Consider the following 23,367-nt stretch of genomic DNA (forward strand, 5'->3'; position numbering starts at 1 on the left):
AGTGATTTTAATTCCTATTGTCTCAAAGCAGCTTTACAGAAGTATGGAAACAGAAGAGAGAGAAAATAAAGAAATAAATATATAATAATAAGAAGAAGATAGATACGGATAAAAATAAATTAATTAATATACAATTAAAGTTTAAAGTTAATTAAAATTTAAAATACTATATATCAATTCCTATCTCTAATGAGCAAGCCGGAGGCACCGCCGGCAAGGAAAACTCCCTGAGATGATTTGAGGAAGAAACGTTGAGAGGAATGAGGCTCTTACAGTTTGGGTTAGTATTAGGGTTAGTGTTATATTGGGGTAAAGTTTATGTTAGAGTTTGGGTTAGTGTTATATTGAGGTAAAGTTTACGTTAGAGATTGGTTTAGTGTTATATTGGGGTAAAGTTTACGTTAGAGATTGGGTTAGTGTTATGTTGAGGTAAAGTTTACGTTAGAGATTGGGTTAGTGTTATATTGATGTAAAGTTTACGTTAGAGATTGGGTTAGTGTTATATTGAGGTAAAGTTTACGTTAGAGATTGGGTTAGTGTTATATTGGGGTAAAGTTTACGTTAGAGATTGGGTTAGTGTTATATTGAGGTAAAGTTTACGTTAGAGATTGGGTTAGTGTTATATTGGGGTAAAGTTTACGTTAGAGATTGGGTTAGTGTTATGTTGAGGTAAAGTTTACGTTAGAGATTGGGTTAGTGTTATGTTGGGGTAAAGTTTACGTTAGAGATTGGGTTAGTGTTATGTTGAGGTAAAGTTTACGTTAGAGATTGGGTTAGTGTTATATTGAGGTAAAGTTTACGTTAGAGATTGGGTTAGTGTTATATTGAGGTAAAGTTTACGTTAGAGATTGGGTTAGTGTTATGTTGAGGTAAAGTTTACGTTAGAGATTGGGTTAGTGTTATGTTGAGGTAAAGTTTACGTTAGAGATTGGGTTAGTGTTATATTGAGGTAAAGTTTACGTTAGAGATTGGGTTAGTGTTATGTTGAGGTAAAGTTTACGTTAGAGATTGGGTTAGTGTTATGTTGATGTAAAGTTTACGTTAGAGATTATTGGGTTGTGTTAGAGTTATTGTTATTTTGGGGAAAAGTTTATGCTAGTGTTACTTTTATTAACCCTTTTGTTGATTCTAGGCTTGTGAAAACTGTGTGTGTGTGTGTGTGTGTGTGTGTGTGTGTGTGTGTGTGTGTGTGTGTGTGTGTGTGTGTGTGTGTGTGTGTGTGTGTGTGTGTGTGTGTGTGTGTGTGTGTGTGTGTGTAGGATACGAGAGGTGGCTAAGACCCATAAGGTGGTGGAACAGGAGCTGGCTCATGCAGTAAATGCCAGTGCTGCTGTCCTTACTGAGGCTTTTCCATCTAAACCCTCCAGCCCTGAGGTATAGCTGCTGATTTATTTGTAATAAAACCCACCAGAGGACACTGGAAGCTGATGAGACACTGTTCCTCATACTGTTACTATAATATACAAAACAGTAAATTAGAGTACAACTGCTTGTTGTTCCCTTTTAACCCCGGTGTCATTATACTGTTTCTGCAGGTGACTTTGTTGTTGTGATACATAAGGAAGCTACATCAGTACACAATATCATTCAAAAATATTTACCCATCATGCACCGTGTTTGTGTGTAGAGGAGACGGAATTGTATTTAGAGACGACGTTACTGTAGCTTTACATCAGTGTGGCGTTAGTGAGGATTTAATGAGTTATGTGTGTCATCGTATGTGGAAACACTCAGCCCATATTGTATTGAGGCACTGCTGCTTTAGTGCTTTGCTCAAATAAAAGTGTGTGTGTGTGTGTGTGTGTGTGTGTGTGTGTGTGTGTGTGTGTGTGTGTGTGTGTGTGTGTGTGTGTGTGTGTGTGTGTGTGTGTGTGAATGTGAGGACGCAAAAAGAACCCATTTTGATCCCGCTGAATGCTTTCTGAGCTCTGCATTAGTACAGCAGCTCAATGTGTGTGATATTCAACAGCAGGAGCTCAAAAAAGGTCACACTGAACAGGCAGGTTTACACAGGTGTGTGTGTGTATGTGTGTGTGTGTGTGTGTGTGTGTGTGTGTGTTCTCTTAGCAGTGTCTGAGTCGCAGCACCGCTGTGGAGATTGTCAACAGCAGTAAAGTGCTGCAGCAGGAGACTAAAATGCTGTTAGAAGGGAAACTGCTGGTGAGAGGCATTTTATTCTCCTTCTCTTTCTATTTGTCCAATCACACATTCTTCTTCATAAATCACTCCAGTGACAGAGAAGCTCAGCTGTATTTACTTCTACCTGCAGTCAGGACAGCTTCACACTGTTGGACCCCATATCGGTGTACGTCACTTTGACGTTAGCAAAAAGAAAATGCGAGCAAATGGAGCTAATAAAAAATGGTTGAATTCCTTTGTTAAAGGTGTCGTGCTGTGTTCAGTTTAAAGGCATATTCAGTTTGCTCCTGTTGACCATGTTTAATCAAAAACAAATGGTTTCAGTTCCGGAGAAGCTGTAGACAGAGGAGGAGCTGTCACAAATTATATGGTTGATTAGAAACAATGCTTATTGAGCAGATTATCATTCAGTGTCTTTTAGAGACTGCAGTAAAATGTAGAGGAAACGATTTGATGTGAAGTCTCAATTTATAATTTGATAGAAATACTTTGTGAAAAAGTGTTCAGCGTTAGTTTGCGCTACAGGCTGCTTTCACATATCTCTCGTTATAAATACTAGAAAGCTTCTATATCTGAGTGAGACATCTGTTTGTGTCGTGCTTGCTGTTTGCTGTTTTCCACTATTTCCCTGCAGGGACTCTGCCTTGTTTACTTGCTTAAATAATCTGTCTGAGATGGAAAAACTTATTCTCTCTCTCTCTCTCTCTCTCTCTCTCTCTCTCTCTCTCTCTCTCTCTCTCTCTCTCTCTCTCTATTTCTCTCTCTCCCTCTCTCTGTGTGTGTATTGTGTTTTGTCGTGTAGCAGTTGGAGGCTCCTCAGGAGGAAGAGCTGCTTTCCACGCTCAACTCTCTCAGTGCTGAGTTAATCAAACTGGAGGACATCCACTGGATCTGTCCCAGCATGCATTGCTCTGAGGAGGTCTGGTTGGACATCAGCATAAATAAATAACACACAGTTGACACGTCATTAGCAGTGTTCCAGCTCACATCCTCTAGCAGTGAAATTCAGCCTTTTTTTTTTTTTGGTTTAATGAAATGTTCTGTAGCTCAAGCTGCATGCTCTTACTGCGGTCATTTTAAGAGAGAGTATAAAAGTAGAAAGTCGTAATATTTTGTCTTAAATATTAGTAGATTATATTCACACTTTATAGACTCCATAAAAGCTTTATATCTACATGGAAAATCAGACCTGGGATATTTTCATGCACAGTATTTTCTTATCTTTATTAATCCTATGGACATTCATTAAATTTTAGGTCCTCGGTGTGATACATGCTCTGCATTTCAATGGAAGAAAAGATGTTGGTTACATAATAAGTGATTTTTCAATTTTTTTGCTTTTCTTCTAAAGGAGAAATAAAGCCTAAAAATCTTACACTGAGGTTTAAACAACACTGAAAGCTGTCAGTGTGACACTGGAACTTTATCACACAAGGGGCACTAGACTATCATAAAATAGACTCTGTAATATTTTCTACTGTCATTTTAACCCTTTTTACCTGTACACTGATGCTACATTCTGCTGGCGGAATGAAAATCTGCTTATCAGAAGTTTTCAATCAGTGTAAACAAATTTTATCATCACAAGTCTGAGAGAAAATGAGTCAGGACTCTTTTTTTAGAGTGAGGGAAAACCTGTGATTTTAGTGGTGGAAGATAGCGGCATAAAACTTTTTGACCTTTATGAGCCAACACAGGAAATGTTGACTTTGAAGACAGAATCATTTGTGTGGGAAAAAATACCTAACTGTTTTTTTTGGAACCACTAGTAGGCTAGATTCATACAGAAATAGTGTCGACTTTTATATGATCCATTAAGCACCACAGTGGAGTGTGACATGACAAAGACTGAGATTTAATCCTGAATATGAGCACAACAAACCAGGCCTCTAGTAAAAACAGTTAAAAGATGTTGATGACAATAAGACAAATGCTGAATGATTTGATTGGTTAAATATGCATGATATTTAATAAGCTGCTCCTTTAATAAGCTTTTAATTTTTTCTCTCTCTCTCTTACTGCCGTCTATAGGACTCGTCCCGCACGAGCACTAAGAGCAGCAGCATGAAGCTGAAGATCATCCCCAAAGTAAAGAAGGAGAGAGAGAAGCTGCATAAGCAGCGCTCCAACAGCTCTCTCTCAGGTTAGACACCTTTTTATAAAAATCCTTCCTGAACTTGTAAAGATCTCATTCTGTAAACAGGAAGTGGATACGCTGTCTCCTACATCTGAACCTTACGGAACATTGGTCTCTTCGTACATATCAACTTTCATAGCTTATTTACACCCATTGCTGTTTTTTTGTCTATCTCAGAGTAAGAAGACTGATTTGTGCTCATCTTGTGATTGGACAGATAAGATAAGATCAGATAAGATAAGATATTCCTTTATTCGTCCCACAATGGGGAAATTTCTCTGTTACAGCAGCAAAAAATATATAAAAAGAATAAAGACATAATATAATATACAGTATATACAAAACCAAAAATGTATAAAAAGAGTAATAATAGATTAATAGATTAAAATAGAGATTAATAGACCAAAAATAAGATGAGAGATCAGCAGTCTTACTCTGACAGCCCTGTCCTCATGTTTGCTCTTTGGCTTCATAAAGTTTCGGTCACATTTGTTTGTATGTTTGTGGAGCGCACAGGCATTTCTTGGAGTGATCATTGTTTTGACCTGAAATGTGGTAAAAACGGTGAAGTTTAAAGGGTTACTCCAGCGTTTATGCATCTAATATTAACCTACAATCAACAGGAATTTCTCTGTTTACCCTAAATACATTTATAACGGAAGTTATTATGTATATAAAGAAAATAAAACTGCTTTTCTAGGCAATTAGTCCATTGCAGGGTGATGTGATATCATCAGCACAAAGCAGATGGAGCAGAAAAGTCTCAGTATAGGAGTTGTTATCTAGAAATAAAATGATATTAGAATAAGAGCATTAATATAAGCTACTCACTTCAGATACATCCAGAGCTGCTGTTATGGAAAATTCCTCTCAGAGATGAGAGACAGTCCAACCAAAGCGGTTCTTTTCCAAATCATTTTAACCTTTTAACCTTTCCTACACTGGAGCAATACACTAAAGTTACTCTGGTTCACTCTACTGAAGGTTTTGTTGTCAGACTCACACACCGATGTAACACACAAACCCTAAATTCCTCCATCTGAAAAAGAGTTTTATCTCTGAAACAGTTGATTTGTACAGATTCGGTTTAATTTACAAGAAAATCTTGTTTCAAACAAACTGCCCTTTTATTAAAAAAGCGGGCCTTGGAAAGCAAGTTTTAAGTAATGGTGTCTATTGTTCATTTATCAGTAGAGGAAAACCTGTATACTACAGATATACTTTAGTATACGCTACTAAAGAAACACTGGAGAATTCCTTTAACGCGTTCATCTCTAACCCTTATCCTTCACCGCACTTCACTTCACTCCAGAAATGCTGGCCGGTTGTCTGCAGGCTTTATGGGCTACTGGGTCTGTTTCATTCCTTTGTTTGTATATATGTGTGTATGTGTGTGTATGTTTTCTTGGGGGCTAGCGGAGAGATGGGGTGCGGAGGAGGTGGGCACGTGGCTGGATTCGTTGGGGTTGGGGGAGTACAGGGAGAGGTTTGTGACCCGGGACATCCAGGGTTGGCAGCTGGCTCAGCTCCAGAGACAAGACCTGAAGGTACAGCGGGACAGCGAACGCTCAGACAGCAGCTTCTACTGCAACACCTACACACATACACACACACACACACACACACACACACACACACACAAATCACCGGCTGTACCTGTATCGGAGCTTAATGAATCAAGACATTTTACATGTGTTAGTACAGTTGAGTGCAAGAGTTTTTAGTACAGAAGCTCCATTTCCAAAAAGTAACACAGCACAAAGAGAATCGGTAAATTATAAGGAGATTTACACTGCTGAATTGTATACACAAACACCGAACCGTTCATATTAGCGAAAAAAAAAATTATTCAGAAAGTTACTCTGGTAAATGTTATCACTATGGCAACCTGTAGTGGGATTTCCGATGCGTGAACCTAGCAAAAGTACGAGCATTGCATGAAACACTCTCTTCCATTTAATACTATTAGAACTTGCTTTTGGGCTTTTATTAATTTGTATCAGTTGCATATTTAAATGTCTGGTACATGTCGCTCCTGTCTGCCGTCTTCTAGATGTCTTCACTGCTATGGTGCATAATGGGACAGAATATATTGTTTATTAGATCATTTGTGTACATATATACAATCATCTGGCTTTTTTTCTGTTACTTTAACTTCTCAGTGTGAACACTGTAATAAAAAAATGCCTCATGTGAATATATAGGTATGTGATATGAGACACAGCTTACTGTCTAGATCAAAGATGACAAATCATTTTTTTAATTACAAAATAAAATCAGTTTATAAGACCAAAAATACATGAATAGTGCACCTTAAATATGGCCAGTTGTTGGCATTTACTCGCAAGGTGCAAATTAATCTAAGAAAATTTAAGTATTCGTAATACTAAAAAAATTAATAAAAGCCTTAGTAATATTTAATATTAGGGGGAAATATAAAACATTTAGCTTTCTAAAGGAGAATTACTCATCACTAGCACATTATTTGAGTAGCTGAGTTTATTGCTCTAGTTTGCCCCCTAGTGGTATAACTGAGACTAGCTCATTTTATCTTTCATTTCAATTATCGTCCCCATTTATCGTTTATTATTAATTATTTTTATTCAGAGTCTGAATTCATTTAGTGCTATTATATTAAAACCTTAATGGGTCCACATGTTTGACACTCGTGCTCCAGACTGTAATGATTATCATCATCAGGGCAGTGGAACCAGCTGTCTGTGTGAGAACGCAATGTAACTCCTTCCAGCACTCTGTAAACTCTTCCATTGTTCTTTCAGGATCTTGGGATATCAAAGGTGGGTCATGTGAAACGGATCCTGCAGGCAATTGAAGAGCTGGAGGGTCTGCTGTAGTGGACACACCGCACTATGGGAAGCTGCCTTTCACTGAGGAATGGGTGTTCAGAGCTAACGATCACACACTGCATGTGTGTGAGCGGCTGGGAGAGGCATGGCATCGCACTGCACCACATCAACGTTACGGTTACGTTCTCTGTCTGTCCTTGGCCTGCTGGTGCCCTCGGTGATCAACAGCCACTGGGAGTACAGTACATGACAGTACTCAGAATACTTTTCTGCATTCTTTAATTCTTTCTATGACTCGTCTGATTTCCTGTGCTCCATTTCTTACGCATGAGACAGACCTTTATTTTCCTTCTTTTCTTTTGGTCTGTTTAAAAAGCCAAGAGGTGCAAACTGGTATTTCCAGAAAACTCTACTTTAGAGTCATCTGAACAATGTTAAACGAACAAAATTTAAAATGCAAAATAATAATAATAATAATAATAATAAATTGGAATGTATTGTGGTTTTGTATTAGCTGTCAAAATGCAATGTAAAAACTGCATTCTGTCTGATTCAGTCTCTGTGTATTTGAAGACAGTTGGTGTTTCTGCATGCCTTTTGCGTCCACGATTCTCGAGCAGAAAAACAAAAGCCGGTAGATTTTTTTTTTTTAAATAGTCAGCCATATAGTGCTATTGTGCTGCTCGTGTGCCAGGTGAGCTGTTGTTCTGCAAGCTGTAGTGATGTAAATTTGTGCCAAGTTCCTCAACGAATCGCAGTGGTTACAGTGAACTGTTTTTTTATTATTATTATTTCTTTGTTTTAAAAAAATCATATACGGGGGGTAAAAAAAAAACATGCAATGTTGTACATTTCAGAAAGTGTTTAATCTCATCGCCTTGCACTTTAGTGAGGAAAACGGTCTTTAAAATGCAAACTTGAAAGTGATGTGATGTACAAATCTGTTTTTAACATATGATGAAAAGCGTATCCCTATTTATTGCAAACTTATTAAGAGACGTGATGAATAATATATTGTCTAAATATGAATGTTAAATCCATGTGTCTGTCGTCAGAGTTAGATCTCATAGCCATGCATAAGGAAGACATTTCTATGTTACAGATTCTGTGTAATGGAAATCAGGTCCCACAATTATTAAGAATTAAGGCTTGCAGTTGCTCGTAATGAAGCTGGAGCGAAGCCTCGATGACTGCAGGAGATGCGATCCAGTTTAAAACTTATACGTAGCTGACAAGAAAAAGGGCTGCATAATAAAGGAATGATATTCTCTCATTCATCCGTGTGGGAGCCAAAGTGGAACAGTATTTCAGTCGTCAGTGTTTTCAGAAGCTGGACTGTAAGATTTGCACGTGTATGAACTTGTACTCCAGTAAATCATCCTCGCTGTCTGGTCTACGGTCGTGATCAATGTCCAGTGTCCCATATTCAGTCTCCTTAAAGTGTCAAACTACTGATTACTGAGTGTTATCAGGGACGGGGGAAAAGCCTGCGGATGGGGAAGCCACACGATTTCGGTTTCACCTTTGAAAAGAAAAAGGGTCTGGGAAAAAAAAAATCAGTTTTTGTTTTGTTTATTCATAATTGAGCTTCAATGAGACTACTGCTTACTGTTTATTGTTTACTAAAAAATATATTTAACTTTTGGAATTATTTAATACGATTTTTTATGCCATATGAGTTGTAGTTTACTTTCCATGGCTCTGAGTTTGTCTGTTGGCTGCTACCGCCTCTGATCCAGGATTGTTGCTGTTTATTTGAAGCAAAAATAAAGTTTGGCCATCGCTGTTTGACATGAGCATGTTCATTTTTTTATCAATGCAATTGTTTTATCTTTATCTGAGAGTCTGTGATCTACTGATTCTGTTGACATTCTATAGCAGGATTTATGCAACATCTACATTTCCACTGTTATTGTTTTTTTATTTCGTCGTGTGTAATTTTGATTTAAAAAAAAAAACAAAACAGTGCTTTAATGCCTCACCAAAGCAGTCAAAATGTGTGGATTATTTTTTTTAGAAGCACAGCTTTGACGGGGGTCATTTTAATTAGCTACATGAGCTAAGGCTAATAATCATCAGATTTTAAAACACTGTTTACAAAAATTAGAATCTGAAATGCATTTTCTGTTAGATGTTTATTTGACATTTATGGAAAGAGACTCATAATTGAACAGACAAAGTTTTCCACCACAGGAGTCTTCATGACAGAGGAGTTCTTTCTTCAAGGGTTTCTTGCTAACACGACACACTGCACTTTCTTTTCTTATTAAAACAGAATAAAAGAGGCTGGTGAGGGAAGACCTGCAAGTACAATTAGATAAAATGCATGAGGAGGTTCGTTAATACATTAGAGTTGCTCAGGTGGTTGAGGAATAAAGCACATAAGAACATGCTGCTTTTGGAAAATAACCAACCCCTGGGTGTTAACTAACTAACTCTGTAAATGTTAGAAAATGTACAAAATGCAGTTTTTGGTGACCATCTTCTTTTTTTAAATGTGCAGTAGATGAGAATAATTCTTATAACTCATTATTTCTATGACTTTAATGAAATGATGACAGTGAAATAAATTTAAATGAACTTATTACAATGCACTTCATTCCCCTCTAAACCTCGACTGGCACACTGAGTAAAAACAATCCCTGTGCAGATTAACTGGCCTCTAATTCGTTGGAGGTACAGGTTTGGGTTCCTCAAGCAAAGGAGGACCGTCCACATCCTGCTCTTCCTCTTTCTTAACGTCCTCCTTGTTGTCGTCGTCGTCATCCTCCCAGTCTGACTCACTGATGTCATCATCTGAGATGTACCAGTCTGGTTTTTCGTCAGCTTTCATCTCCTGCTCTGTGGAACAGATGTCTTCTGTGACCTCGGGTTCAGGTTTGTGTTTGGAGTCCTCCAGTTTTCCCCAAGCCACAGCATCAGCTTTCTTTAGGGTCACTTCTACTTTAGAAGGCACCATGTTGACCAAGCTGCTCTTCACATCAACTACCTGAGGGATAAAAGCAGCAAAGGTGACTGACTGATGTGTATGCTTTTATTTATACTGCAGATGTTTTCAGGACTTGCTTGGCAGAGCTGCTCAGACATGTGAGCATTCGGTCTTACCCCCCACAGATAGAAGTCCTTGTGAAACTCCTTGTCATTTTCAAACTGGATATGACATGTCAGCTGTCGGGACAAAAATAAGAAATTCTTAAGGTACAGTATATTATATAAGACCACCATTTCCCTCCATCTGGTCCCAGTGGAGTGAGCATTGTTTATTTACATGAAGGATGAACAGCTACTGCTTCGTTTTCAGCTCGAAACACATGCTGATTCTCCTAATTAAACAGTGAATTGAATTCTTCAAGCAGGGAAATCAATTCCCTTTGCTGCAGTCTAGCCTGCTAGGATTGTATGGGTTTTTGCTAATCTAGGGTCATGTTCAAATCCTTGATCCTCACAAACCAAATAAATTTCAGAAGTGTGTCTCAGTGTAGAGTGAGATTTCAGCCTGTTCCTGCACCACAGAGGGCTATCAGGGATGTGGACTTACCACAGTGCGGTTCGCCTCCACATAGGAATGCTCAGGGTTGGCGTTCTTGGCATAGATAGTGACTACCACCTGGTTGCCCGTCTGGTGCCAGTCATTTCGACATGCAACCTTCTTCTTGTCCTGTCAATGGAAACAAAACAGCTCAATCACCATGGAGTTCTCAGGTGAAGCTTATTTAGTGTAGTACCACAATGCTGACCATTTCTCGAGTCTGATTGGTGAAGTATTGATGTTCAATAGCCGCAGCTCTGAGAGTAGTTATATTTTTGGTTCGAATAACAATTAATAAATACGCACTTGTTCTAATTCTTTATTGTTTTTCCATGATAACAACATATTAACAACAACAACTAATAACAGGAACAGAGTTATTTTGCAAAAGTCTCCAGTTTCTGTACTAAGATGTCACCAGTCAGATTTTCTACTACTTGTTGCCATAGTGATAAGATTTATAAGTGTGTGGCACCTATATAGCATTTCAAGTCAATTGTCTTGCCACAGATATGAAAGATTGTGTAGGGAGATTTGGTGTTTGTGTATAAAATTCAGCAGTGTATATCTGCATCATGTCATGCGAGATGAAGGAGAAGCAGCGCGTGTGTTCATTGACACAGATCACACATAGTGCACTCTACTGTCTTCGTTACTGGTAGTCGCTGCACCAAGTTGCTCAATATTTCCATAAAGTTCTACTTTTCCCAGCAATGCTTCGTCATCCTAGTCGCTAAAGGTCCCTGTCACTCATGTCACCGGAAGTCATTAACTCTCATTAGCGATGAAGGATCGCTGGTCGCTTTGTCGCTGTACAGTATGTGTGACTTTCAGCACATGTTTTATTCCGAATTGCTTCATCTACTATTGGAATATAAGATTATTTATACAGACAGTATCCTGCTAATTTAATGGAGCTGCTGTTGTTATGATATCAAGCCGTCATCAATCACCTCAGGCTTTTTATCTTGAAGCATTACTTTAAATAGCATAATGTTAAAATGCTCTGCATCTGGAAAAGCGGCTCCCCATCTCTATATATTATAACATCATATATTAATAGTTATGTCAGTTTTTCAGTCCAGCAATACAGAAAGAAGCAACAAGATTAAGTGTTCCCAAAGCTACACCTAAATCACATCCATTTATAATGAAAGAAAAAGTAGTCAATATGCTAAGTAGACTCCATATTCTTCAAGGTTTCTCTGAAGGTCAGTGAGAGTCTGAGTTAGAACGATGAAAAATGGATCATGAATCTGAATGCGGCATTTGCACATAAAAGGACCGGAGGAATGTGAAAATGCTTGTACCTGTTTTTGGACCCAGCAGTGTTTGCCTGTAGTACAGCCTTTTTGATCCAGGAAAGCGTTAAAGTCGATGGTCTTTATGCAGCAGCAGCTCCAGTATTTGTATCTAAAGGATGATTGGAATAGTTTTACTGACTCACAGGAATGAAGTTGTTCAGGTTCTGCATAGCATAAAACTTACATCCTGTGAACTCCGCTATAAAACGGATGACAGTATGTAGTAGGTGGATGTAAAAGCAGCAGTGTTTGGACGCACAAAACAAACATTTCATCTTTAAATCTTATACCAATTTACACTACAGCTTACACTGTAGGTCATGTCGGTTATACTGTAGACTGGGTGTAGTGTCCAGTCTTGTTTCAATCTTGTTTCCAGAGTCATTTTTCCAGATAAATAACTCGTTACTATGGGAGTTTGGTGATATTTTGCAGACAAGAGAACTTGACAGTGAGTTCCTATTATTTCAACAATAGAACAGTCATGATTCTTTTCAAAGGTTTTCCATGACATACTAGACTTAAACACAAAAGGTTATATCACAGAAAGGTATGGAAACAGGAATTTCAAAATGAAATATACCATATATAGATGTATATTTTCATTTATATTTTAAAACTATTTTCTGTTCTGGCACTGAGGTGGTGGAACGGACTTGCTCTAGATGTCAGAACAATGGAGCCCCTGGCTGCGTTCAAATGATGGGTGATGACCACTGAAACATCTCTACCAGCACTTGTTTTTTGCTGTTTGTGTTAGATATTTTAAAAAATATCATCTAGTTTGATGATATCCGAAGTCTGTGTCCTAGACTTCAAAGCACTTTTCTTTTTGTACGTTCCTCTGGATAAGGACGTGTTAAATGATGTAAATGTAAATCTGTAAGCTCACCCCTCATGAAAGACTGGTGCTCCAGGGTGATGTGTGCAAACCTCTGCATCTGTCTCTGGACCCTGGTATAGCTATAAACACACACACACACACACACACACACACACACACACACACACACACACACACACACACACACACACACACACACACACACACACACACACACACACACACACACACACACACACACACACACACACAAGAATGAACCCATCCTATTAATAACCCACAGTCTCTCTTCGACATCCACCTGTGCGTGCGCGCACACACACACACGATTAACTCAGCGGTTTTAAAATGCATTAGATGTGTCTGCCTCAACGCCTCAAACATTGCAGTCCAATGACTCAGCATTCATACAGACAGGGATAAAATGGTCAAAGCAATGTCCCTAAAAATTCTCCACCACTCTCTGTTATATTTTTATCTGTCTGGTGTCTGGACACTGATGTCAGGGACAAGGAAAATCTATAAATTATTTTACTTTGTACAAGTGAACAAAGTCGGAGTGAGGAGCAGAATAAAATCTGGTGTCTGCCTGCGTAAGGAGACGAAAATAACACTGCCTGCGTAAGGAGACGAAGACTAAAGTGTCTATTCCAATTACCAGTGACAAATAGGACATAATAAGTGAATGGATATGTTCCCAAAGTAATGAGAAAAATCTGCCTACACACCAAGCCAATTATCTACATGCTATTACCCATCATCCTTCTCTGACACCTGGTTATTCTAAACAGCAGCAGATCAATGCCTCCAACCTGGGGATCTCAATCTGGAGTTTTATCTGATAATGAGATTAATGTTAGTTAATCTTACTGCAGGGGTTGAAAGCATGAATGTTCATGCTTTATCATTGTTAGTATTGCTAATAATTTGGGGGAAAGACTGTGTAGGCTAATGAGACAATAACAAGAAAGGGCAAAGAAATATTTGATGAATGGATAGAATTGGTCAGAATTCTTCTGAGAAGGACAGCATTGGTCATATTCCTTGGAGAATGGATAAGATTGGTTAGAATTTCTACTGGGATGGAAGATATTTGTCAGAATAATATTGAGAGCAGACTGAATTGGTCAGAATTCCATTGAGAGAGGACCAGACTGAAGAGAATTCCTCAGAGCTGGTGGGTTTGGCTTCAATTCCTTCTGGAGTTAGTGATATCGGTCAGAAATCTTTCAGGAACAGACAGGATTTTCTTTTCTTTATTTATGCTTTTTTTTCTGTGTGATGAATGTGGGCTAGTTTACTAGCAGATAATTAGCCAAATTGTTCTTAGTGATGACATTTGGTCACAGGAATGTTTCTAATTTGCATAAAATGCATATTCATATATTGGCCTTGTACTTTTTTTCTGTCGAAATAATTTTTTAATGGTCATACCATGAGGAACCCTAAATAATGTGTTGTTAATTTTATGTGGCCGGACACACACACACATGGACACACACATGGACACATATACATACACACACGCGAACACACACACAGTTCCACAGAGCACACACGGACACACACAGAGCCCACACACACACACACACACACACACACACACACAGTTCCACAGAGCACACACACACAGTTCCACAGAGCACACACGGACACACACAGTTCCACAGAGCACACACACACACACACACACAGTTCCACAGAGCACACACACACACACACACACAGTTCCACAGAGCACACACACACACACACACACACACACACACACACACAGTTCCACAGAGCCCCCACACACAGTTCCACCTACTGTTTTGCATCCTGAGTTTTTACACTTTGTCCCCACGATGACGATTTTACTGTCTGAAAGAGAAGAGCATCTGGTCACATGACAGGAAACAAAGTGAACAACATGTACTAAGAAAAAAGGAACCTGTTGTTTTTCCACCTCATAAAGCTGCTTTTATAAACCACAAGTGAGTAAACAATGCTGAGGTCATTGCATTGTGTGAATTGTGTGAAAGGAGAATTTCAGTCACAATGGAACAAAATCTAGAACAGACGTTATTGTGAAGTGTATGAAATGACCGAAGATGTAAGTTCTGTCATTTTTAATCTTAGTAAAAACACTTCCTAAAGCAGTGGCTATGAAAGTAGTAGCTGTGATGTATAGTATAGGCAAGAGGTATTTACTTACATTTATTTATTTTTTATAAACGTATTTATTTTTCATTTATTTCATTATTATTATTATTATTATTATTATTATTATTATTATTATTATTATTATATTTTTGTTTGAAAAAACTCATAAGTCTTATAGCTATAATTTACCTATGATTGTAATAAGCCTAATTTGACACGTGTTACAGAAGTAATTGGGTTTCATCTAAGGATCAACAAAGTATCTATCTATCTATCCATCCATGTTTCAGTAAAACTAAAAGGTTTGGAATATACAGTGGAAATGCTTTGGGTTTTGTAGTTGTCTGTTCTAGAGAGCCAGGACTCTCTGTAATTAAAGTTCTGCACCTTTTGCTGATCACAAATCCTTCAGTTAGTTATATTAGAGGTGTTGGAGCAGGAACATGATGAAACTGAAAGGAATATCAGGACTAGAGGATTGTCAGCATCAGAACATGATGACGTTTAATACATGGAGTGATGAGAAACGTCAGCTCACCGAGCTTCTCCTGCTTCTGCTTTTCACTGATCTCCATTTTCTCCAGGATCTGAGACAGAGAAGGAGACACCTTCACTTTCAGCTTGGACTTCGGCTCATCAGAGCTGAGGGGTGACAGATATACAACAATAATCATTTTACTATTCTTTACACACACACACACACACACACACTTATAGAGTATTGATAGAGCTTTTATATAGAGTAGATGAGCTTTTGTGACATTTTACAGGTCATGTTCTTTTCTTCTCATCTCGGGATGATCTCAGGTGAGACAGTGTGTGTGACAGGAATAAAGAAAGGTTTCTAAAGAAGTGTGTGTGTGTGTGTGTGTGTGTGTGTGTGTGTGTGTGTGTGTGTGTGTGTGTGTGTGTGTGTGTGTGTACCTAGGTCGCTCTTTCTCCAAAGCCTCAGCAGATTTGGGGCCCTGGTAGATGATCTCCTCGCTGCTGTGAAGATTTTTCTCTCCTTTATCAGACTTGCACTCAGGCTTCAGCGGCTCTTCAGGCTTCACATTACTATGACGTCCACGAGAACAACCCTGAGCATGATGGGATATACAACACAAAGTTTTAACTGAAATAAGCAGTAAAATTTATTGGCATGACATACAGTAATGTATTACATTATGCTATAAAGAAGCAGCAGTGACTGTTTTTGTGTGAAAAAGACAACCAATCTGTGGATTTCTGGATGCAGATTGGTCAGAAGGTCGGGACTGAACATCTCTCTCAGTAGTGCAACAATAACTCACTCACGGGTTTCTAATCATTTTGCTCGATCTAATATTTGATCATTTCTATAGTCACGGTTAATAGACTTGTATGGCAGAGGCTCCACATAATCTCAGCAAACAGATTTATTAAAAAATAAATGAATAAATCCCCAGAAACCTTATTTAATGAAGAGAAAATCTTACGGTAAATTCCCTTGGGAAAGTTTTTTTTATATATAGAGACATTTATTTAACATTTATGAGAGGAGTCTCCATGGAGCAGCACTTATAAAGACAAAGGACTATTTGTCTTATTAAATTCATTAGAGAGTCACAGCTGCTAAATTGCAGTGGGTCCTGCAACAACTTACTAATAATCAAATAATCAACTTTGAAATGCCTTGAAATGTTTACTGGAAGTGTGTCAACTACCTGGATTGAAAGAAACTCTGAGAAGTCTGTCGTTCTCTTCTTACAGCAGGACCAGCCCTGAGGAAAGAAAACAGAGAACATTTACACTAAAAACCACATCATGATCTGACCGGTTAGTAAATAAAAATAAATAAATAAATAAATAAAGTGTTTTAGTGCTATAAAACAGCTACTAAATATTTATTAGCAAACTGTTTATTTTCTGTATTGCTCTGTGATGGATTTCACTATTTTATTCATTTCTGTTATATATCTGTTATATATCATATTTCTGGCCTGTATCGGAATCACTAGATTTTCTCAAACAATTTCAGCAGTGAGAACTTTGGGGTTTGGGGAAGTGTGAAGCTTTTAAAAGTTTCTTTTTATTTAACTTAAACTAGTTCATTTACATTTCAAGCAGCTGAGGGCCTTGCAAATTGCTTCTTTAAGACTACTGTGTGTGTGTGTGTGTGTCTTTATGTGTGTGTGTGTGTGTGTGTGTCTGTACCTTCAGGGCATCATGAAAGATAGGCATTCCAGGATGAAAACAACAGGCATCTAAACACACAGAAAGAAACACACATTTCACACACCCTGTACCACACACAGCAGTGTTAGTTTGCAGTCCCTGCCACAGCCAGCCAATCAGAGAGGAGAACAGGGGACATTTGTGGTACTCAGGAACAGCTGTGAGGAAATGTGAGTGACTTGTCTACAAACAGGTGGACAATCACAGCTCCTCTCTTCTCACAGCTCCTCGCTTTAGGGGGAGTTTTTAATTGTTCTTATATCAGTATAATTAGAGACAGCACGTCTTTAGCTGACGTCTTATTGAACGAAATCTGTCAGAGTTTAAAGGTGAATTTAACTTCAGGGAATGTATAAAAGACAATCATAACAGTCACATGTAATAACAGTAAAAAAATTAGTACGTGTCTGTGCACTTCTATATCAGATCACCAAGTAAAATTCAACTGTTCAGGAAACTGATTAGCTTAAACATCAAAGTCAAGACGATAACTACACACAAGAGGTCACAGATAAAAGTTTCATTCACAAAATGTGGAAAAGGAAGTCTTACCACCAGAGTTCTTATCCTCATCAAACCTTTTGCCGCAGCCTCTGTTATAACACAGCAAAGCCATTCTGATCTGATTAGCACTTAGTTTCTTCTTTAGGACTCGTCTTTTACGGAACACTTGCTCTGCTGCTCGCCTGGTTTGTCACAGACTCTTATACACTCCTCCTGTTGTCTACTTCACCCTCCAGAACTTTCAGTCAAGAGGAAGGAGAGATCCAGAAAGAGCAAAAGAAGACGAGAGGGAGAGGGAGAGAGAGAGAGAGAGAGAGAGAGAGAGAGAGAGAGAGAGAGAGAGCTGAATGAAAGCTATAAATAGTCAGGAGCCTCACAGCTGTTGGGTTTTATCTGAAGAGCCTGACATTCCTGATATCCGGGGCAGGAGAGCCGTGAGCCTCACACCCATACAGAGCAGGAGCAGAGAGCCAGAGCCAACAAAACAAGCCTGTATGACAAACTGTGAAAGATACACATATATACACGCATACACACACACAATTTTTGAGAGACCAAGAGGGAGAACTCTAAAAGTGATCAGATGTGTAAAGAACTTTCTCACCAAGTGAGTGACAGAAATACTCAAACGTTCACTAATAAGCTTCACCTCTTTACCACCACAGAAGCATTTTTTTTTTGTTTAGATGAACGTTTATCACCCAAATTCTACTGTTTCTATGGAAACCCCTGTCCAAATTAGAGATTTTTTTTTCTTGTGATCAGGAAATGCAAATGACTTCTTTAATGACTATTATGTGAAAAACAAGAGATACATAAGAATAAACAAGCAATGACCCACACATGATCCACAGTGACGGAATTACAACCACCGGAAAAGATCTTGTTCATTAATAATTAACACAACCTTGCCAATGTGTTTATTCATTTCTCAGCAGTTACACAATGACCCTGGTCATATGGTGGAGGTGAACATACAGAATGTTCAGAGCACACGGAGGCGTTGAAATAAAATAAAAATAAAACCTACAGTGTAATGTCTGAGTGCAAACACAAAGACGCCACAAATGTTAAAAATGGGTTTTTATTAAGAAACCGGCGAGCACAAGCGATCAATCAATTACTTCACAAGGCCTTCATTCATGGTTCATGGTAAGAGCTTGCATTACAAATACAGACAACATAAGTGACCGGGGGGAAAAACGTACAAAAAAAAATGTTAAATGAAAATATTTTACTCGGACAAGCAACACCAACCACTGAGAAACTAGTTTTCAGAAAACAGATAAAATACACAAAAGTTGTCAATTACATCCACAACAGATTGTTTACTCAACAAAGGAAAAAAAAGAGCACCATATTTAATAAAACTTTGCAAACAATACACGGAAGTCCGGTTCCTCATAGATCAGATAGAAAACAAAACAAATCAACACATGCAAGAGAAGAAGAAAAAAAAATACAACTAAATTCATCCAAATCAGACCGAAAACACGTCACACTTCTTGGTCCTGAATTGAGCGCTTCATTGCAGAAAATAAAAACCGACGAGATTTTTAGGTTAAAACAAGCAGCAGCATCGAACCTTCGGCTTTCATAAGGGCCAGTAGTCCATGAATGTCTCTCTCTCTCTCTTTCTCTCTCTCTCACACACACACACATGCAGGGCTGGAAGACCAGAAAATATCTTGATGAGAGATGACATGAAGATTAAGTGCTCCAGCCAGAGCTTTTTGCTCTAATAAGCTAAGTGTGTTTTCATGTACAACATTAAGGTGTATGGAATATGGATAACTGCATTAAACTCAGTTGAAATGATAGACGAGAAAAGCAATTTAGGAAAGGAAAATGACTTTATTTCTTTTGGTAAAAACTGAAAGAATGAAATAAAATGAAAAACAAAAACTTGCATGATTTCATGTTATATGTATTTACCGTGCATATTAAAATCTTTATATTCTGCATAAATAAATAGGAAAAAAAAAATGTACAAATGGGTTTTCTCCACTCACTATTCTCATTTGGCATCAATAATGAATGTCGATGAATTGAAAATCTGAAGCCTTCCACCCCGGCACTTACACAGAGACAGTGTGTGTGTGTGTGTGTATATATATATCTATATATATATATTTCTATATATTTCTATATCTATAAATGAGGCAATTATCTCCAGTACAGAAGATCAAAAGCAAAATAAAAGAGATAATGTTTAAATTGCAGAGTACGTGTATATACATGACTATGTCAGGCAGCAAAAAAAAAAGAAGAAAAAAAAAGAAAAGAAAAGGAGAAAAAACAAACAAAAAAATGTGCATAATGTCTGACAAAATGACCACCATTTAAACCACAAGTTTATTTTATTTATTTCTTTTTTTTTCTTTAAAAGTATCCTGATAACTGAAGCGAGAGGAGCCCTGTATAAACTTCAGCATCAGACTGACAAGTAGAACACCTCTGTCTGTATATTTTAAGTCTAGCACTGAGGGCAGGTTAAATGCTGGGCTTCACAATGTGCTCAGAAGGTTTGGATGAACTAGAGCTGCCAGTGGCTGTAAATACAGGCCTCATTCTAATCACACACAGGATGAAGGGGGAAAAAAAAGGGGAATTTATCGCATTTAGTTCGGCTCTAACACACCTTGAGCTTCACGTCTTCATGTCAGAGAGGATTCAAATCTTAGTAAACACATTTCCTAAATATACACATCAAATGAAACAAGTCAAACTCCAACAGAAACGTGTTGCAATTCTGCTAATGTCCACTAGAGGGAAGTAGCGCACCAGCAGTGTGATAAGTGCTATACACACACAAGCCCAAATCTGACTAACATTCTGTAATGGATAGGTCAGTGAGTTCTGTTGACCTCTGATATAACCATCCATCCATCATTTAATTCTTTATAAGAAAGTTAAAAGCTACAAGATATTCATATTCTGGCTCAACCCTTAAAACCCAAATCCATGTCCAGACCTTCTCACTAATTTCAATATAGTTACTAAATAATTCACAGCAGGTACAAGCTCTTAAATTTTGTGTCTGGCCAAAAACAAAAAATTTTTTTTTTACCTTTTAACCTAAAGTGAAACTAGGCTATATAATTAAAATGTATATCTCTCCAACATATTCTACGCTGAACAAGAACAAAAAGACACGAACACCTGGGTCATGTGTTGTATGGAGATCCTCCACCAGAAGTATGTGGACATGTGATCATCACACCCACATGTGCTTGCTGCAGTTATAAGGAGCTGGTTCCCCTTTGCTGCTATAATGTTCTCAACTCTACTTGAAAAGGCTTTGGGAGGATTTTTGCCCGTTCAGCGACCAGTGAATTAATGAGGTGAGGAATTGAGAAAAGACCTGGCGTACAATCTAATTCATCCCAAAGGTGTTTACAACAGAGCTGAGCCAACAGTGCACTTGTGGCAACAGTCTGAAAAAGAAGCACATGTGGGTGTGATGATACATACTTTTGGCTATAAAGTGTCTCTTTTTAACTCCACGTTTGATTTGCACTCACAACCGAACATCACCAGGCAACAGAAATCAGATTGTGTCTTTAATGTTCACCAATAACACCGATGTCTCCCATTTTTGCTCATTCATGTCCCAGCATTTCGAGCGGTCAGTATGAGCCGTGTACAGTACATCCACTGCTGAGTCGTGAACAGAAACACAAGGGTTAAAAGGTCATCCGGACAGAGTCGTTATAGTACTGGCACATAAGGACTCCATGCGACTGGGAAAAAAAAAAAAAAAAAAAAAAAAAAAAAGACAACAAAACTAGAGAGATCATGCATAAGTCTACTGACCAAAAAACAAACAAAAACAAACAAACAACACAACACTGAGCTCTTGCAACCATCACCTGACAAAACCAGAAGTGCAAGACACACACAAGCCTCGTTAACCGGCACACACGAAGCTGCTAAAAACATGCAAACAGACAGAAAAGGAGAAGTTAGAGCCTGAAAAACGCTCTGAGAACAACAGACTGATACAAAAACACAAGGCGACTTTACAAAATGCCAAAACACGCTTCAATATTTAAAGAATGTGTGTGTTTCTGAACCTGAAATATTTAAACAATTTGCAAAACTGGCACTCGCTCGAAGTATTGCTACTTTTTGTACTGTTTCAGGCTTTACTTTACATTTTGCTGGCTAGAAATAAGCTCTGCCCCAAAGGCAGCGCTGCTCAGCCCTTTAAATTGTTGGATAAAGATAACTCACAAGGGTATGAGACGCGCATCAGGGAAACTGTGCTGCTTTAAAAAAAACATCAATAGTTTTGTTCATGTGGCCTTCCTGCTGCCTCGCCTTCTCTCTCGTTCTTCCAGAGAAGTGACTAACAGGCAAAGCGAGCTGATTCAAAAAAGCAAAGCATTATCACTTAGGCGGCAGACGAGGAAAGAACAGAGCTGGAGTTTGACCCCGCATGCCATTATGCTCACCAGTGTGACAAGAATGAGACAAAACACAAAAACAAAGCCCTTCAAACTGCCATCAGCTGCCTCGACCAAAGCAACTATTCTTTGCCAGCGCTTCCATGACAACACTCGCACTTTGCAGATATTAGTTTTATCCGAGAGATGAAGAGAAATAACTGGCGATAAACAGCAGGCACTAATTTCTTTGAATAATATTGGCACACGCAGATCTTCACTTCCCTTAAAGCCAGAGTGAAGCGCAACATGGCTACGTGCCTGGAAATCTGGAGTGGGTGTAAAAGAGACAGCATATGTTCACAGCTAATTGAAATCACAACTGTTAACATGGCCGCTTTAATTGCACGACGCTGCTAATCACGTCTGCTTCCGTTTAAAAGACTTCAGACGGAAATAACTGACGCACAAATCACGTGACGTCCTTACAGCATCCACAAATGCAGCAGTGGCAAATTCAAACCAAAAAAAAATTTAATGACAGCTTAAAAATAAAAAAAAAATCATAGCTTAAAGTGTTTAAGAGAAAGCAGTAACGTTCATGTTTTCTCTGTTTGCTCTTAGGGCTGAAAAACAACATTATTGGTTGGAAAGACTCACCTGGAACAAATATTTTCACTAAATCAAGGTTCATCAAAACTATTTAATCTTGCCTTGGCTATCATCCTGAAAAGATAATATTAAAGAAGCAGCCGGTTTAGCAAACTGTGAACAGCTCATGATCTGATCAAGTTGTTGGCATGCCGTAGCCAAACAGCCGCAAGCCTAATCGATCCTGTGTGTAATCTGATGGCGGCCGTCAAAATGTCAGCCACGCTTTGGCACCGCAGTCGGAATGAAATCTTTAAATGTCATTTTCTGCCTGTTCACTTCTAGGCAGAAGCTAGATTTGAAAACTATAGAACATTACTTCGGCTTCGGGAGAAGGAAAAGAGAAACATTAGTTTAGGAAAAACCTGTAGCTTTCTACAAGTAGTAGTAGAAAAGGTCAAAAGTTCACCATGTGAAGAGATTTTCTCAGGCTAACACACGTTTGCATGTGCGTATGTGCGCTAGTTTTGTTTTTTATTTCCTCTTGGCTAAAAAAGTGTTACCTTCTGTTTGAAAAAATAAATTGCTCAAACACTGATATCTCAGTTTATCTTTGTTTCATAAAACAAAGGCTTATTAATGTGTTATATGTCTTTGCTGATATCAGTATGAACGTGAAGCTGAGACCCTGTTTACAGGCGTGTAGAAAAAAAAAAAAAACAGGTGGAACTGGTGCCACATAAGTGCTCAGATAAAAAAAAAAAGATCCAACAGAACCGACTC

The 23,367-nt window shown here is 38.3% G+C and overlaps 4 protein-coding genes and 1 long non-coding RNA gene across 17 annotated transcripts in view; 2 read left to right on the forward strand and 3 right to left on the reverse strand.

Annotated features, from left to right (window-relative positions):
- si:dkey-172j4.3 (diacylglycerol kinase delta) overlaps positions 1–8,874 on the forward strand; it is an 80,335-nt gene extending 71,461 nt beyond the window's left edge. For 2 of the 7 annotated variants that reach the window (XM_047815878.1, XM_027178327.2), the window contains 6 exons: positions 1,260–1,374; positions 2,068–2,160; positions 2,942–3,058; positions 4,171–4,282; positions 5,693–5,823; positions 7,057–8,874. In XM_047815878.1, the coding sequence (XP_047671834.1) occupies positions 1,260–1,374; positions 2,068–2,160; positions 2,942–3,058; positions 4,171–4,282; positions 5,693–5,823; positions 7,057–7,131 (643 nt within the window). In that variant the 3' untranslated portion in view covers positions 7,132–8,874. The remainder of the gene's footprint in view (positions 1–1,259; positions 1,375–2,067; positions 2,161–2,941; positions 3,059–4,170; positions 4,283–5,692; positions 5,824–7,056) is intronic. The other 5 variants (XM_047815904.1, XM_027178324.2, XM_027178326.2 and 2 more) reach the window with 5 other exon arrangements.
- LOC113663171 (E3 ubiquitin-protein ligase TRIM39-like) overlaps positions 1–23,367 on the reverse strand; it is a 537,569-nt gene that overhangs the window by 317,522 nt on the left and 196,680 nt on the right. The window lies entirely within an intron of this gene.
- zgc:92429 (uncharacterized protein LOC445063 homolog) lies at positions 9,204–17,858 on the reverse strand. The gene is made up of 11 exons (XM_027178396.2): positions 17,654–17,858; positions 17,081–17,130; positions 16,591–16,647; positions 15,830–15,984; positions 15,444–15,547; positions 14,571–14,623; positions 12,809–12,879; positions 11,923–12,025; positions 10,622–10,741; positions 10,189–10,251; positions 9,204–10,072 (listed from the first exon to the last, which is right to left on the reverse strand). The coding sequence occupies exons 1-11, from the start codon at positions 17,715–17,717 to the stop codon at positions 9,746–9,748; spliced, it is 1,167 nt and encodes a 388-aa protein (XP_027034197.1). The 5' UTR covers positions 17,718–17,858; the 3' UTR covers positions 9,204–9,745.
- On the forward strand, positions 14,720–17,856 carry LOC113663219. The gene is made up of 3 exons (XR_007143547.1): positions 14,720–14,855; positions 15,834–16,702; positions 17,842–17,856. It is a non-coding gene; the product is annotated as an uncharacterized LOC113663219 (long non-coding RNA).
- Positions 18,674–23,367, reverse strand: part of si:ch211-200p22.4 (phosphatidylinositol-binding clathrin assembly protein) — a 55,002-nt gene continuing 50,308 nt past the window's right edge. For all 7 annotated transcript variants that reach the window (XM_047815988.1, XM_047816002.1, XM_047815986.1 and 4 more), the window contains one exon: positions 18,674–23,367. This exon is cut by the window's right edge and continues 1,143 nt beyond it. The gene's annotated coding sequence lies outside the window, so the exon portion shown is untranslated.

This window comes from Tachysurus fulvidraco, chromosome 1, assembly GCF_022655615.1.
Source record: "Tachysurus fulvidraco isolate hzauxx_2018 chromosome 1, HZAU_PFXX_2.0, whole genome shotgun sequence".
NCBI classification, from domain to species: Eukaryota; Metazoa; Chordata; class Actinopteri; order Siluriformes; family Bagridae; genus Tachysurus; species Tachysurus fulvidraco.

Bases quoted from the DNA above. Each gene is read 5' to 3' on its own strand.
- zgc:92429 (XM_027178396.2), bottom strand. From the start codon at position 17,717: ATGGCTTTGCTGTGTTATAACAGAGGCTGCGGCAAAAGGTTTGATGAG. The intron at 12,880-14,570 runs GTAGGTGGAACT...GTGTGTTTATAG, and splicing joins AAAACTCAGGATGCAAAACA to CTATACCAGGGTCCAGAGAC. The intron at 12,026-12,808 runs GTGAGCTTACAG...ATCATCCTTTAG, and splicing joins GCACCAGTCTTTCATGAGGG to ATACAAATACTGGAGCTGCT.